Source organism: Aquarana catesbeiana, linkage group LG11, assembly GCF_042186555.1.
Source record: "Aquarana catesbeiana isolate 2022-GZ linkage group LG11, ASM4218655v1, whole genome shotgun sequence".
NCBI classification, from domain to species: Eukaryota; Metazoa; Chordata; class Amphibia; order Anura; family Ranidae; genus Aquarana; species Aquarana catesbeiana.
In genome coordinates, this window is record NC_133334.1 from 261802627 (window position 1) to 261819533 (window position 16907).

The following is a 16907-nucleotide window of genomic DNA, read 5'->3' on the forward strand; positions in this document are numbered from 1 at the left end:
GTGAATGGAGCCTTAATCTTCCCCACTGTATCCAAACCTTAAAAAGAAAAAAAAAAAAAAATACACTTTAATTAGTGAACTGCTGCATGTCCAAGCATCTCATTGGTGGTGGGTTGCCTTCATATATCCAGCAGAACCCTTGATGGAGGTAGGGTAGGGCACCCCTTTAGGTCGCATCGCACCCTCTACCAATCTCCTTCCGGCTGAACAAAGCAGCTTGGCGTTTCGTAACTGTCAGAACACGTGTTTCCTCTACCAGGAAGCCGGCAGACGAGAAGTCATCTGCTGATTCACCATTGTAGTATTTTTACCATATATGGTCATACCATAAACAGCGTCAGGCTATAGGTGAGCTCGCTGGTATCCTCAGCACAAGGTGCGTGAATCAGAGGGGATGTGGGTGACACGGCCCCGGCCTAATATGGGTATAATAGTATACTTAGAAGGAGCAGCGAGGAAGCTCAGTACAGAATGAGAATATAAGCACTCCAAAGCTGCGGAGGAAGTGCAAGTTTTGGGTTGATATCTCCATTTAAAGGGTATCTCCACCCATAATTGACGGGCCGTTCGTTTGGTTGTTGGCAAGCTATTATCCAATCCCGCCCACATCTGATATCTCAGCATTCAGATATTCAAAGCAGAACTGCCAGTCCTGTCCAATTACTGAGGACATTGTAATCTAAGTAAAGGGTGTCACACTACTGTAATGGAATCTTTATTAATAAATGACTTGAGTCAGAGTCACACTGGGAGACACATCCATCCGGGGAGCAGTGGAGAATACTATGGGGAAAATCTTGTCAAATTACTGCAGGGAAATCTCACCATTGTGGGAGGGGCAGAGACACAAACTACTGGGGAGAAATCTCACTATTGTGGAAGGGGCAAATACACAAACTTTTGCAGTGAAATCTCACCATTGTGGGAGGGGCAGAGACACAAACTACTGCAAGGGAATCTTACTATATGTGGGAGGGGCAGAGACACAAACTAATGCAAGAAATCTCACCATTGTGGGAGGGGCAGAGACACAAACTACTGCTGGAAATCTCACCATTGTGGGAGGGGCAGAGACACAAACTACTGCAGGGAAATCTCACCATTTTGGGAGAGGCATTGACACAAACTAACGAGGGGGTCTCACTGTTGTTGGGAATCTGACCCGTGTGGGAGGGGCAGAGATACAAGCTATTGGGGGGGGGGGAGACACAAACTACTGCAGGAAATCTCACCATTGTGGGAGGGGCAGAGACACAAACTACTGCAGGGAAATCTCACTATTGTGGGAGGGGCAGCGACACAAACTACTGCAGGGAAATCTCACTATTGTGGGAGGGGCAGAGACACAAACTACTGCAGGGAAATCTCACCATTGTGGGAGGGGCAGAGACACAAACTACTGCTGAAAATCTCACCATTGTGGGAGGGGCAGAGACACAAACTACTGGAGGAAATCTCACCATTGTGGGAGGGGCAGAGGCACAAACTACTGGAGGAAATCTTACTATTTGTGGGAGGGGCAGAGACACAAACTACTGGGAGGGAATCTCATCCATGTGGGAGGGGCAGACACAAACTACTGGAAAGAAATCTCACTATTGTGGGAGGGGCAAAGACACAAACTGCTGCAGTGAAATCTCACCATTGTGGGAGGGGCAGAGACACAAACTAACGAGTGGTCTCACTATTGTTGGGAATCACACCATTGTGGGAGAAGCAGAAACAAACTACTGGGAGGGAATCCCGTGTGGGAGGGGCAGAGACACAAGCTATTGGGGGGGGGGGGTCTCACCATTGTCGGAGGGGCAGAGACACAAAACTACTAAACTAGTAATCTAAGTAAAGGGTGTCACACTACTGTAATGGAATCTTTATTAATAAATGACTTGAGTCAGTGTCACACTGGGAGACACCTCCATCCTGGGAGCAGTGGAGAATACTATGGGGAAAATCTTGTCAAATTACTGCAGGGAAATCTCACCATTGTGGGAGGGGCAGAGACACAAACTACTGGGGAGAAATGTCACCATTGTTGGAGGGGCAGAAACAAACTACTGGTAGGGAATCTCACCCGAGTGGGAGGGGCAGAGACACAATCTATGGGGGGGGGGTCTCACCATTGTGGGAGGGACAGAGACACAAACTACTGGGGAGAAATCTCACTATTGTGGAAGGGGCAAATACAAAAACTGCTGCAGTGAAATCTCATCATTGTGGGAGGGGCAGAGACACAAACTACTGCAAGGGAATCTTACTATATGTGGGAGGGGCAGAGACACAAACTAATGCAAAAAATCTCACCATTGTGGGAGGGGCAGAGACACAAACTACTGCAGGGAAATGTCACCATTGTGGGAGGGGCAGAGACACAAACTACTGCTGGAAATCTCACCATTGTGGGAGGGGCAGAGACACAAACTACTGCTGGAAATCTCACCATTGTGGGAGGGGCAGAGACACAAACTACTGCTGGAAATCTCACCATTGTGGGAGGGGCAGAGACACAAACTACTGCAGGGAAATCTCACCATTGTGGGAGAGGCATTGACACAAACTAACGAGGGGGTCTCACTGTTGTTGGGAATCTGACCCGTGTGGGAGGGGCAGAGACACAAGCTATTGGGGGGAGGGGGGAGACACAAACTACTGCAGGAAATCTCACCATTGTGGGAGGGGCAGAGACACAAACTACTGCAGGGAAATCTCACTATTGTGGGAGGGGCAGAGACACAAACTACTGCAGGGAAATGTCACCATTGTGGGAGGGGCAGAGACACAAACTACTGCTGGAAATCTCACCATTGTGGGAGGGGCAGAGACACAAACTACTGGAGGAAATCTCACCATTGTGGGAGGGGCAGAGGCACAAACTACTGGAGGAAATCTTACTATTTGTGGGAGGGGCAGAGACACAAACTACTGGGAGGGAATCTCATCCATGTGGGAGGGGCAGACACAAACTACTGGAAAGAAATCTCACTATTGTGGGAGGGGCAAAGACACAAACTGCTGCAGTGAAATCTCACCATTGTGGGAGGGGCAGAGACACAAACTAACGAGTGGTCTCACTATTGTTGGGAATCACACCATTGTGGGAGAAGCAGAAACAAACTACTGGGAGGGAATCCTGTGTGGGAGGGGCAGAGACACAAGCTATTGGGGGGGGGTCTCACCATTGTCGGAGGGGCAGAGACACAAACTACTGCAGGAAAACCTACCATTGTGGGAGGGGGAGGTACACAAACTACTGGGGGGAAATCTCACCATTGTAGGAGGGGCAGAGGCACTAGCTACTGGAGGAAATATTACCCACGTTGGAGGGGCAGAGACACAAACTACTGAAAGGAAATCTCACTAATGTGGGAGGGGCAGAGACTAATGCAGGGAAATTCACCATTGTGGGAGTGGCAGAGACACAAACTACTGCTGGGAAATCTCACCACTGTGGGAGGGGCAGAGGCACTAGCTACTGGAGGAAATATTACCCATGTGGGAGGGGAAATCTTACTATTATGGAGGGACAGAGACACAAACTACGAATAGGAAATCTCACCACTGTAGGAGGGGATCTAACTATTGGCGGAGGGGTGGAGACACAAACTACGACAGGAAAATCCCACCTTTGTGGGCAGCCAGAGACACAAACTACTACTGGGGGGAATCTAACTAATGTGGGTAGGGGGCAAAGAGTCAATTAGTACTAACTGAAACCTCCAGTAGCTGTTTTGGCTGGAGTTGGCCATTAGTGGCCCCTAGTTTGTTTTATTCCTAAACATCAATCACAGACTACCTATAATATTGTAGTTTTTAGCTCTCGATCACATGGGCCTCCTGTGGTTTGCTTTAACTGCAAAGGGAATCGATCTGGGAAGTACAAAGTCATTTTTCAGATGAATTTCTCCTGCGTTTAAATGCACAACACGCATCTAGATACGTTCAGAGTATCTAATGACTGATTTCTATTTTTCCTAAACCAAACAAAACTGAATGCACCTGGATGTAGGTAAGAACACATTGTGCATTATACAATGAAGTTGGGAAATTTCAACCCAACCTGATCTCTGATATACTGTAAGTAGTTCAAAGACCTAACAGTGATGCCTGCAGTTCCTTGTAACATGAGGGCCACCTAGTGGCCTATGTTTGGTATTGCATGTCCTGTAATAAAAAGAAAAAAAAAAAGAATAGGGAGGAACTGTACAAATTTAGTGGAGGTTTTTTTGGTTCCTTTTATCCCTTCTCACCATAATCGTGTTTATATTTTCTCACCAAATTATGAAGTATTATGGTTAGACAATATTTTTTATATTTCTGTGTTAACTGCTAAAATGTGTAGCTGTCCTTTTTGATGTCTTATTTTTTGTATTAGTTGCAATTTGGATGAAAAAGCATATAAATCGGTCATCCAAAAATGCTCCCATTGGCTAACCGGCAATCGTAACTGGTAAAACACTTCTAAACTACGCTACAATCACCATCACTGGATGAATTAAAGCCCAGAACTCCGGGATGGAAAAAAAAAAATACCCTTGCACAGATGGACGGGACCATGCCAGAGCAAGAAGGAGGAGGGTATTGCACCTTATTACTCTTTTCGTAGACCTATCACGGGTGTTTTTTTTTTTTTTGTCACTTGTGCCCAGTGTTGGGCTTTAACCCCTTGCAGCCCAGCCCCTGTCCCTTTTGCCAGGCTATTATGCCCAGGGGAAAGAAGGTCTGCCCGATCATGTGACCACTGTGATTGGCTTCTACAGTGATCATATTTGGGGGTCAGTCTTGCTGATTCCTAATAATTTCTAGAGACTGATGCCGGAACACACAATGAGATTATTGGACGAATGATCGTCTGTTTTTTTTTTTTTTTTTGCATGCTAGGCTCATATTGAAAATGAACAGATTACTAAAGTTATGAAAATTCTCGTATGACAGAATAAAAAATCGGAAGTGATGTCATGTGTTGTAGTGTATTTTGTATTGTATTTTCAAATGACAGCTGCACTGATTAAACGAAAATCGTACTATCTGGTATCGTACAAGGACAATTTTCGTGCTTGTCCCATCGGGTAATTTTGCATGAATTGTCGTGATCTCGAAAGCTGTGTACTAACAATCAGATTATCACACGATCACTTCGAAAGGGGTATTTTTCTTACAATTTTCTGATCGTGTGTACAGGCCATAAGAGCTGTCACTGTGCTGGGAGTGAGCAGTGAGAAGCTTCTCATCAGAGGAATCTAAGTTGTCTATGGATGCACATGCGTGGCTTCTGGGCGTTAAAGATGCATGCACATTAACTGCTTGCCGATCAGCCGCCGTCGTTAACACGGCAGCAGGTTGGCCCGCCAGCGCAAAATCACTGTAGCTGTACTTTGAGTTGCGCTGCGGGAGCGTGCCCGTGGATCCAGCGGACTTGATGTCCGCCGGCGACTTGCGATCACCTAGTACAGAGGCAGAACGGGGATCTGCCTTTGTAAACAAGGCAAATCCCCGTTCTGACAGATGACATGACAGAGATCTACTTACCCAGTCATCGGGAAAAGTGATCTCTGCAAGTCCCTGGCAGCCCCTACAGTTAGAACACACCTAGGGAACACAGTTAACCCCTTGATCGCCCCTTAGTGTTAACCCCTTCCCTGCCAGTGTCATTTTTACATTGATTAGTGCATTTTTATAGCACTGATCAATGTAAGAATGTCACTGGTCCCCAAAAAGTGTCATTTGGGGTCAGATTTGTCCGCCGCAATGTCGCAGTCCCGCTAAAAAAAAAACGCAGATCGCCGCCAGTACTAGTAAAAACAATACAAAAATATAAAAGTTCCTAAATCTATCCCGTAGTTTGTAGACGCGATAACTTTTGCGCAAACCAATCAATATACGCCTATTGGGATTTTTTTTACCAAAAATATGTAGAAGAATATATATTGGCCTAAACTGATGAATACATTTTTTTTATATATATTTTGTTTTGGATGCGTATTATAGCAAAAAGTTTAAAAAAAATGTTTTTTTTTTTCAAAATCGTCGCTCTTTGTTTATAGCGCAAAAAAAAATAAAATGCAGATGTGATCAAATACCACCAAAAGAAAGCTCTATATGTAGGGAAAAAAGGATGTAAATTTTGTTTGGGTATAGCGTAGCACGACCGCGCAATTGTCAGTTAAAGTGACGCAGTGCCGTATCGCAAAAAATGGCCTGGTCATTAAGGGGGCAAATTCTTTCCGGGGCTGAAGTGGTTAAGTTAAAGAGGTTTTAAACCCTTTACAACCACTTTAAACTACAGGCAAGCCTATAATTAGGCTTACCTGTAGCTGTACTGGATATCTCCTAAACCTGCACGGTTCAGGAGATATCCCTGTATTTGCATGTGCCAACATCATCAGTACATGCGCACTTAAGCCAACTGAAGCCACGGCACGTACGTGCCGTGGCTTCAGTTGTACTGTGCCGTTACCGGTGACGTCATCGCGGCTCCGGCCAATCACAGCGCCGGAACCGCGATACCCGGAAGTAACCCCCCGGGAGAGATGTCGCCGGCCGGAGGGGGAGACGAGGACGGCTGCGGGGGCTTCGTTCACAGGTAAGTAATTCATAATGATAACTAGCTCATTATGCCTTTGTCTTGCAGGGTTTTTGTTTTTTTTACCCAAGTTTAAAACCACTTTAAATGCACATATGTGTTACATGGGCAGCAAGAGGTTAGGGACACTTTCTATCCCCTTTCCCAGTCCTCCAATACATTATGTGTAATTTAGCAGTCAGGGCCGTAGATCATTTTTTTTACCTGGAGGGGGGGTGTGATTCAGTCTTGGCTACCCAGAAGACAAAAATTAGCAAGCATGCCACGCTGTGACAGTGAAAGGTGCTTTAAATTTGACTCTAACCACTGTTTACATAGTAACATACAGTGGAGAAAATAATTATTTGATCCCCTGCAGATTTTGTAAATTTGCCCACTTACAAAGAAATGAAGGGTCTATAATTGTTATCATAGGTGTATTTTAAATGATGGAGACAGAATATCAACCAAAAATCCAGAAAAAACACGACACAAATGTTATAAATTGAGTTTAGTGAGTAAAATAAGTATTTGATCCCCTACCAACCAACAATAATTCTGGCTCCCACAGACTGGCTACAGTATGTGCTCATGGGGTACACACAGGGGCGTTGCTAGGTGGCAAAAAGACCAGGGGCTTCAGCTGGGCCGTGACCTACCTGACCTACATACACTGACGGTAGTGAACTACCTACACTGACATTTACATACACTGACCTACCTACACTGACCATAGTGACCTACCTACACTGACCGTAGTGACCTACCTACACTGACCATAGTGACCTACCTACACTGACCATAGTGACCTACCTACACTGACCATAGTGACCTACCTACACTGACCGTAGTGACCTACCTACACTGACCGTAGTGACCTACCTACACTGACCGTAGTGACCTATCTGCACTGACCTACCTACACTGACATTTACCTACACTGACATTTACCTACACTGACCTGCCTGACCCACATACACTGTCTGACCTACCTCAGCTCAGCCGTGGTGTGCAGTGTCACAGCAGCCAGGCAGTCAGTCAGTCAGAGGAGGAGGAGGAGCCGAGGAGGAGAGGAGAGCGGCCCGCCCTAGAGCTGATCGGGGATCTCACAGTGGCGCGGCAGCCACATTGTAATTCCCGCCTTCTGGAGCCTGCAGCGCCTATGATGGACGTCGCACATCCCGCGGTCCCAGCATTGGACCAGGGGGACGTCCATCATAGGCGTTGCAGGCTCCAGAAGGCGGGACCTGCTACTGCACTCGGCCAAACTCGGCGCTCGGGATCAGATCGGTCCTGGTGCTCGCCGCTCGGGGCTTATAATGAAGAGCTGCATGCCTGAGGCTCGGGGCTTTTCGGGGGGATATTCGGGGCTTCAGCCACGTCTAGCCACCCCCTCCCGACGCCCCTGGGTACACAGATTAGTCCTGTCAATTTAAGAAGGTTCTCCCAAAACAAAACGTTATGTATATAAAAGACACTTCACTTCACGTCCACAGAATCTCTTTCTTCCATTCAAACCTCACCATCATGGGCAACAACCAAAGAGCTGTCAAAAGATGTCAGGGACACGATTGTAGACCTGCACAAGGCTGGAATGGTCTACAAGGCCATCAGCAAGAAGCTTTGTGAGATGGAGACAACTGTTGGAGCGATTATTCACCATTGGAAGAAATACAAAAGTAATCATCAATCGCCCTCGGTCTGGAGCTCCATTCAAAATTTCTCTTCATGGGGTAAGGATGATCATGAGAAAGTGGGGGATCAACCCAGAACTACACGGGAGGAGCTTGTGAATGATCACAAGGCAATTGGGACCACAATCACCAAACAAACCATTGGTAAAACAATACGCCGCCATGGATTGAAAACCTGCAGCGCCCGCAAGGTCCCCCCTCCTCAATAAGTCACATGTACAGGACCGTTTGAAGTCTGCCAATGAACATGTACACAATATGTATGTAGCACCCTGGAGTTTAGGCAGGGATGCTTCTCACAAACTTACTCGCCATGTATAATTATCCTGGTTGATTGTTAGAAATCTATTGATTTCTCCCTAAACTTGGCCCTGTTGCACTCTTCTCTTCTACCACTAGGTGGCCGGGTACTTGGTGGTAGTGGATAAGGGAAGGGCAACGCAATGTCAGGTTATGGGTATATGGGGTATCTCAGCCAATGGGCAGGGGTTTTCTTGAATCCCTTGGCCTGCTGGGAGTGCCTATATATTCGGGTGAGGTCAGGTGATCGGTGTTCTGTGCCATCTGGACGGCTGTCTGGGTGGACGTGTGTTGTATTGCCCGGGCTGCTACGCCAGAGATTGGACCTATCCATAGTTGCCAACAGTCCCGATTTTCCCGAGACAATCCCGATTTTGGGACCCCTGTCCCGATTTAAGCTTGTCCCGATTATTTTCCCAGGATTTTGCTTTTGTCCCGGGAAAATCAGGAATGTTTTTGGCTAAAAACGGCAGCGGCTACACAAAAATGCCCGCCGCTGCCATAAGTGTTGTTTTCCCTTGTGTTCAGTGCAGAGGGGCGGCTTTTCTCTTCAGTGTACAAATAGAAAATTGTATTGTAAACTGAAGACTATTGGCTACAGTGATTGGCGACCCCTCCCTGCTCTCCACTGAACACAAGGAAGTGATCAACCCTCCGCCCCCGTGTGTCCGAAGAGCGGGGACACTGATGGAAGGACCGGGGCTCCGCTGGCTGGGGACACTGATGGTCCTGGCTCCCCCTTTCACAAGGCTCCGTTTAGAAGACTCCTCGGACCCCCAGCTTGACCTAGGTCAGCCCCACATCCTCACGCACCACAGGTACCATCTTCTGGACACGGCTCTGCTGGGTATTGTAGTGTAGTGGGCTGTGTAGTAGATAGTGTACTGTAGTAATCAGTGTAGTGTAGTGGACAGGTAGGTCAATGTACTGGTCAGTATAGGAATCAGGTAGGTCAGTGCAGTGGACAGGTAGGTAAGTGTAATGGTCAGTCTAGGAATCATGTAGGTCAGTGTAGTGGTCAGTGTAGGATCAGACTCTGCTGGGGGCACCTGATGCAAGGACGGACTCTGCTGGGGGCCCCTGCTGCAAGGACGCACTCTGCTGGTGGCACCTGATGCAAGGACGGACTCTGCTGGGGGCACCTGATGGCATCTGGTGGCAGGCGACGTGGCAGGTGACATGCTCGGGACTTTCACTAATTCTCCATTATAGTGAGTTGAATGATTTCATTATATATTACAATGTAATAATAGAAATAATGTGCTTCAATCACCCTGACACCATAACAACCATGGGGCCGGGATGATTGCAGCGCTAACCCCAGGTGTTTGCAGTATCTTTATCTGCTGATTTGTTAAACTTTCTGGAATACACATATTTCTATTGTGGTGTAGGATCTGGGCCTGCTGCTTTTCTTTTCCTTCCTTTCTTGTCAGATGCTAACCACACCCCCTTCTGAGCCACACCCATTTAAGCCATGCCCACTATTCCCCGTAAACCACGCCCATTTTTCATCACAGCGCACTGTGAGAGCCGCATTTTACTATGTCACGCCTACAAACAAATGCCCTGCGCCCTAATTATAGCAAGGCTCCACCTACATGCAAAAAAGTGTCCCTAAAATTTTTTTTTACAATGTTGCAACTATGCTTATCCCGGGCACATCTGGCTGCTAGGCTGTCTGAGGGCCTATCCAGAAGCAAGAGGGTTAGGATTGTGGCCTGCAGTCCAACCAAAAGAAATGGTTCTGCCAGTCGGAGAACCTGTCGTGGTCGGAGGTAGAGGAGAAACTGTCGCCACTAAGGGACCAACCACCTTATTACCAGGGACCACCGTGAGTAACTGAAGCAAGTACCGGAGCAGTATTCTCACCAACCGGGGATGGTGAAGAATCAGAAAACTTCAGTGGGAATCAAGTCAGGGACCCAGCTAGCGGAGGTGACACTTGCAGAGCAGTCTTGTGTGTCAAGCCAGGGAGCGAGCAGGCCAGCGGGGTGAAGCTTGAGAGATATCTTGAATGCCAAGCTAGGAACCCCACAGAGAAGATCACTGGGGGTGATGCTTGAGGAAGATACTACCGTGAAGATTGGAGGAGCTCAAGGGATTCAGTGGCAGTGAATCAGAGGGTCTAGTGAGAGACTGGGAGCTCAGTGGGCTGAAGAACTACAAGAAGTTGTAGCGAAGTAAAAACTGTTACGCTTTGTGTTAGGAAATGTTAAAGACTGTTGCCATAGGAGACAGCATTCCTGCATGTGCAGATGTGGCGTCTTGCTGGATGCCTTTCCCTGCATGGCTATCCTCCTATTGAAGTCTCGGAGTCTGCCAATTAATCTTGCAACTACCTAAGATGTCCTGGCCCTAGCCCTCTCTCCCAAAACATTTGTTAAGAGAAATAAACTTTCTCAGTATCTGGTGCCCAATAACTTTACCTACTCTGCACCCACCATGCCTCACAACCCACTACATACAGAAGGATGTCAGCTATCTCTGGCCCTGGAGGTTCTGATTAGATCAAAGGAGGCCTGGGACCTTGCTACATGTACATTGGCTATATACAACAATGTTTCTCAACTCCAGTTCTCAAGTACCCCCAACAGGTCATGTTTTAAGGAATTCCCTCAGATGAACTGGCTGCAGTAATTACTAAGGCAGTGAAACTGATCAAATCACCTGTGCAAGATAATGGAGAGCCTGAAAACATGACCTGTTGGGGGTACTTGGGGGGTTGGAGTTGAGAAACATTGATATATACAATCCTATACCCACAGTTGATCCAGAGGAAGGCAAAAAAAAAAACCAGCAAAGCATGAGCCAATGTGCTGCAGCATGGGAAAAAAATCCTTCCTGATCCTTCAAGAGGTAATTGACTTTTCCCTGGACCAACTTTACCTATAAATGTCAGTACCCCATTATATTATGTACATTTAGGAAAGAACCCAGGCCTTTTTTTTTTTTTTTTTTTTGAAGCAATCTACTGAGCTGGCCAGAACCAACCCTTGAGGGATTCTATTCCACATTTTCACAGCTCTCATTGTGAAGAAACCTTTCCGTATTCCGTATTACAGCTCTATGTTCCAGCAGACGGATGGGGACTTCTCATCCTGCTCCTGGAACAAAAATAGAGTCAAGCTGAGAGACTTGGGTGTTCCATCAGCAAGATGGGGACTTTTCCTGCTCTCAGAACAAAATCAGGAGCAATTAGACATTCACAGGATGCCTTGTATTTTAACTAATACAAAGCTGCCTCTGATTGGCTGAGGTGGAGATTGTGACATTATTTTGCCTGCGTTGTGGCAGGGCAGCCCATTCGTTGGAAGAGTAGAGCTGTATATCCCTACACTATGGTGCATCAATAGAAACACACAACCCCATAGTCTAGGATGGCAAGGCCCTACTCTCCAAGCTAACAGACTATCTCCAGACTGCACTGTCCACTATTTCCGGTGAGGACTGAAGGTTCAGGGAAACAGCACTAACAGCAAGGGAGCCAACAGCTTTGAAAGCTGTAAAGTGCAAGAATGCCAACAAATATTTTACTGGGGAATGTTTATTTTATTGTTCTCAATATACTAAACAGATAGATTTAATACTTCTTTAACTTCTGTTTCTGCAACTAATAATGTTATTTTTATGATTTGGATCTTCGCCCATGGCCTCCTCGTTGGCAGCACTTTCTTGGATTTCAGGGCCGGAGGAAGCATAAAGGGATCACCTACCCCTCTGACACAGGAACTACATGTCCCATGATCATTTTGGCACAAATCAGCCAACCAGCTGTCAATCACACACACCAGCGGGCCAAGAAGCCATCTTGTGAAGTTGTTTGCCCATCTCAGCATGTTTATAAACAGTGCCTCTTTTTTGGGCTGCTGTAGTCCCACTTGGTGGCAGCCACATACTCACCCCTTAAATAGGGAGTGTCCCTTATAGATCTTGATTTAGCCTTTCTCAACCAGGGTTTCTACAGAGGTCGCTATGGGGTTCCTCAGGCAATTTCTGTTTCTCAGACAAGTACGCAATGATCAAAACATTCTTGCTAGGTGTAATATGGAGAAATTCTTCCCGCTGATCACCAATGTAAAGAGCTCTCTTCCCAGTCGCCAACAGACTAATGCAGTGGTCATCAACCCTGTCCTCAGGGCCCACTAACAGGCCAGGTTTTATGTATTACCTTGGGAAGACTAGAATACTACAATCACTGAGCAGCAAATGATATCACCTGTGATGTATTTTTCAGTTATCTTGCAAACCTGGCCTGTTAGTGGGTCCTGAGGACAGGAGTTGATGACCACTGGACCATAAACATTAGTAGAGAGCCGGGAGGTGGTTGGGTTATCCTGATTGGATGTCCAGCAGGATAAGCCGTGCAGCGATCGGTGGTGTGTCACTCTGACACACCGCAACTCCGACCTTGGTAAAGAGCATGACGGAGGCTCTTTACCAAGTGATCAGCCATGTCCAATCACAGCGTGTAACCAGGAAGTGCCAGTAAACGGCTTTCCTCTGTACGCGCTGACAAGGAGGCCATGCTAGTCTTCTCTGCACTGTTCCAATTTTAGTGTATCTGCGCTCCAAGCTGGCCCAGGAAACTTCTAGGTTGCTACTCAGCATCCCAGCCTGTTTCCATCCATCAGCCGACAGGATTACACAGATCTTGCAAGATGGGACAAGCAGCAGTGCCTCTTATGAGGAGTGATCCTGTTCATTCTATTTTGTAAGTGTTTGACAGTTAGAAATTAAAGTACGCTTTTAATACTGCACTTTGTAGGCGCCCCCCCTTTTTCAAATCCCCCCCTTTTTCAAACAGGGGCTCGCAGTACTAACCAATTTAGCAGATTCGCCCTTTTCCAAAAAAGATAAAATATAGGAGGGTGAGCCAGAAGAGAAGACATGATATCAGTAGATAATTTATGAAAAAAAAAAAAAAAAGTCAGAGGAAGCTGTATCCGGAGCCTTGTTTCAGGCACATAAAATTATTCTCCACTGGAAAAGCACTCCCCCTTCATCCTGTAAGGAATGGCCAGACCATATGGGTACTACTTTAAGACATGAAAAGGTTATTTACCAGGACCAGGGATACCCCGCTAAATTTTAGAGGGTTTGGGGAGGTTGGCTTGATGCACCAGTAGACCCGATTATAGATCGGATATTTGGGTAAAATGCTGTTACTCAATGCTGATTATTACCTTTGGACTTGTGTAATATTAATCCTATTGACACGGTCATTTCTTTTTTCAGCCACTAGGTGGGGCTGTATGTTCTCTTTAGTGAGCTCTACGCAGTTGGAAGCTGTAATTGTATTATATTCTACTGTTTTGTACATTACAACTTTGCATTCTTTTGTGATGGTTTACGGAACATGTATGCGTTCAAATTAAAAAAAAAAAAAAGTCAGACCCTAGGAATAAAGCCAAATTCTCATGTATTGTTTTGTGATTGTTTTTATTCTGTAAACTCCAGTTTGCACAGAACAGGACAGTGCATGATGCAGGACATGTTTGTGGGTGCCCCGGGGGGGGGGGGGGCCCCAGGTGCAGACTCTGCGGTCCTCAGATCCCTACAATCTGAACAGTGCTGCAACATCTACATAAACCTTTAATTGACATACAGGACAAAAGCAGTCATTTGTGGGGTTTTCGCTGTGTACTGATGGAACACAGGAAGACAGAAGAGTCACAAAAACAGACAGACAGACTACAGTCAGAAGAAAAGTGCCTTTATGCTAAAGCCGAGAACGGGACAGAGGGGCACAGCAAGTGTGGCCGTCTGGAAGGGCTCCTCCGAGTCAGTGCCGGTGCTTCTTGATGAAGTCAATGAGACCATTTGTGGAAGAGTCGTGGGAGGTGACGGCTGCGTCGCCCTCGAGTTCCGGCTCAATCTTCTTGGCCAGCTGTTTGCCGAGCTCCACCCTATTCAGGAAAAGGTGTTGGGGTCAGAATATAATCAGGTGAGTTCTTAGATTGGAAACAAGGCATCCCATATTTTTTAGCACGACAATCTATAAACACCACTCCAATTCTGTATTTTAAAATAATGGCAGGGGAGTGGACTTCTATTTCTAGAGTGCCATTTATAAACAGCGGCCCAGAAATCCCCCCTGAGTGGCCAGTGCCCCCACCAATGGTTGTGATGTGAACTGTCAGAGAAAAAAAAAAAAAAAATTTTGGTACAGAGCAGATCTGAGTAGCTCTATATCATGTGAGAGTATACTTGGGTTAGAGTTTTTGCCCTACTCCCCATTCCACTATCCTTTGCTCTGTCTTCTGGGTGGTCCCTCACTGTCTTCATGTACAATGCATGGCTATTGGTCCTGCATTGTACTTGATGACATAACTACAACCAGGACCCTGCCTTATAGAAGAGGCTTTTGTGGATGGGCTGCACAGATGGAGTGAGCCTGGGGGGCGGGGGGGGGGGGGGGGTTAGAGGATACTCACCCCCATTGGTCGTAGCTGTTGATATCCCACACAACGCCTTGGACAAAGATTTTGTGTTCATACATGGCTAGAAGCGAAGGAAAAAAAAAAAAAAAAAAAAAAAAATAGAGGAGATAGAGATATATTTATTTATTTTAATTATACACACACTTCACAGGAAAGAAAAAAAAACAAAGCCACACAATGGTTACCTATTAAACTGCCCAAGGTGAATGGGTCCAGTTTGGTGAACACGATGGAATTTGTTGGTCGGTTCCCCTCAAAAACCTAAAAAAAAAAAAAAAAAAAAAAAAAAAAAGTGTTTTTATGCACAGACTGACATAACATCCTGTGTCATCCCATATCATTCTGGCAATGCCCACCATTCTGTCCATCTCATCAGTACCAGTATTGTGCCCACGGTATGTAGACATCCCCATCTACTTGCAGCTTAAAGGGAGTCAGTTGGTGGGCAGCAAAGACATAGCCAACATAGGAGGGAGAAAGGGGGATTGAGAACATTCCTCAATCCCTTTCTCTGCAGCCTCACCTGCACTACAGAATGAGCAGGAGGCTCTAAACAGGTAAAAAAAAAACCCTGCTGTGTACAGGAGCCCCCACCCACTAATACTTACCCGAGCCCCCTTAATCCAGTGATGTGCACGAGAGCAGCGGCTCTCCCTCATTGCCTGAGACAGCAGCAAGAGCCATTGGCTCCCACCACTGTCATACACAGCCAGTGAACCAATGAGGAGAGAGCGGGGTGGAGCAGGGCTGAGCCACACCACACTCCGTATGTGAATGGACACAGTGCAGCAGCTTGGGTGGCCCCATATCAGGCACTCGACAGGAGGGAGGGGATCAGGAATGCTCTCTGTAATGGTTTTGCACAGAGCAGGTAAGTATTAAGTTTGTTTATTTTAACCTGCCTTTAATATCACTAAGTGAAGCTGCTTAAAATGTGGTCAGACATTCTAGGCATCAACCACTTTCCGTCACAAAAAAAAGAGTTAAAGGTTTTAAATATAATAAAGGGATGAAAATCACCTTATGCGGAAGCAGCTTCTCCAGTGCCTCTCCACTCAGTCCGGAGGCCTGCAGTTCAGCTTTGGCTTCTGCTGTAGACTTTCCCTTCATCAGAGCCTCTGTCTGGGCCAGGAAGTTGGCCAACAGGATCTAATGAAGAACAGAAGATTCGTTATAGGTGGAGCGGAATCTGACACCATCCCAAGTACTACAGTCTTTTCCAATACAGGAATTAAAGAGACAGATCTGATCAGAGTTTCATTTGAGAGATTCTGGGAGAAAAAGTATAACAAGAATATCAGGTGCACCATAATCCCCCAAAGTCGAAATTAGTCTCAATAGCTGTATATATGGTTGGGGTGGTTGTTTTGGCCACAGGCACACAAGCTCACAATACAGGAGAAGGAGCTGGCGGGATTCAGATGTGGTCAGGAAATTCCTAAACAGAGGGCGAGTATCGCTTTCTCACCGTGTGGTGCAGCCCATTCCTGATTAGATGTTGGGTCTTTACTGGAATTAGGAAGTCACATGGAATCTTGCGAGTTCCTATAGAGAGAAATTAGTATTAGTAAAACGAAAGCAGACCTCCAGCCTTCCCTTCAGTCTTGCAGTTGTACCGGCTCCACTCCTGTACTGACATTGCCTACTCTGAGCTTCTCAAGTGAGAGCCTGTCTGCGGGTCCCTTTCCTTCCCCAGCCTGACTGTCCCATCCCTTTCATTCAGTAGATTTTAGTTCTTTCAATCCTAGAGGCTCGGCATCACATACTGTATGGGTGTTATAATGCACAGTGATATCAGATAACCCTACATAAGAGGTGCAAAGAAAACAGACTTTTTTTTTTTAGGGGTCTGTCTACAGAGTTGGGAAGTGCCAATTCCTATTAACACTAATGTCAATTAGACTTTAAACCCAG

At 46.3% G+C, this 16907-nt stretch overlaps 1 protein-coding gene across 1 annotated transcript in view; it reads right to left on the reverse strand.

The window, feature by feature from the left end:
* Positions 1-13973: 13973 nt before the first annotated feature.
* The window catches only part of GPI (glucose-6-phosphate isomerase), a 39223-nt gene continuing 36289 nt past the window's right edge, over positions 13974-16907 (reverse strand). The window contains exons 14-18 of the mRNA XM_073605765.1: positions 16462-16538; positions 16014-16142; positions 15179-15254; positions 14988-15054; positions 13974-14459 (exon numbers count right to left, since the gene is read on the reverse strand). Of these exons, the coding sequence (XP_073461866.1) occupies positions 14336-14459; positions 14988-15054; positions 15179-15254; positions 16014-16142; positions 16462-16538 (473 nt within the window). The 3' untranslated portion in view covers positions 13974-14335. The remainder of the gene's footprint in view (positions 14460-14987; positions 15055-15178; positions 15255-16013; positions 16143-16461; positions 16539-16907) is intronic.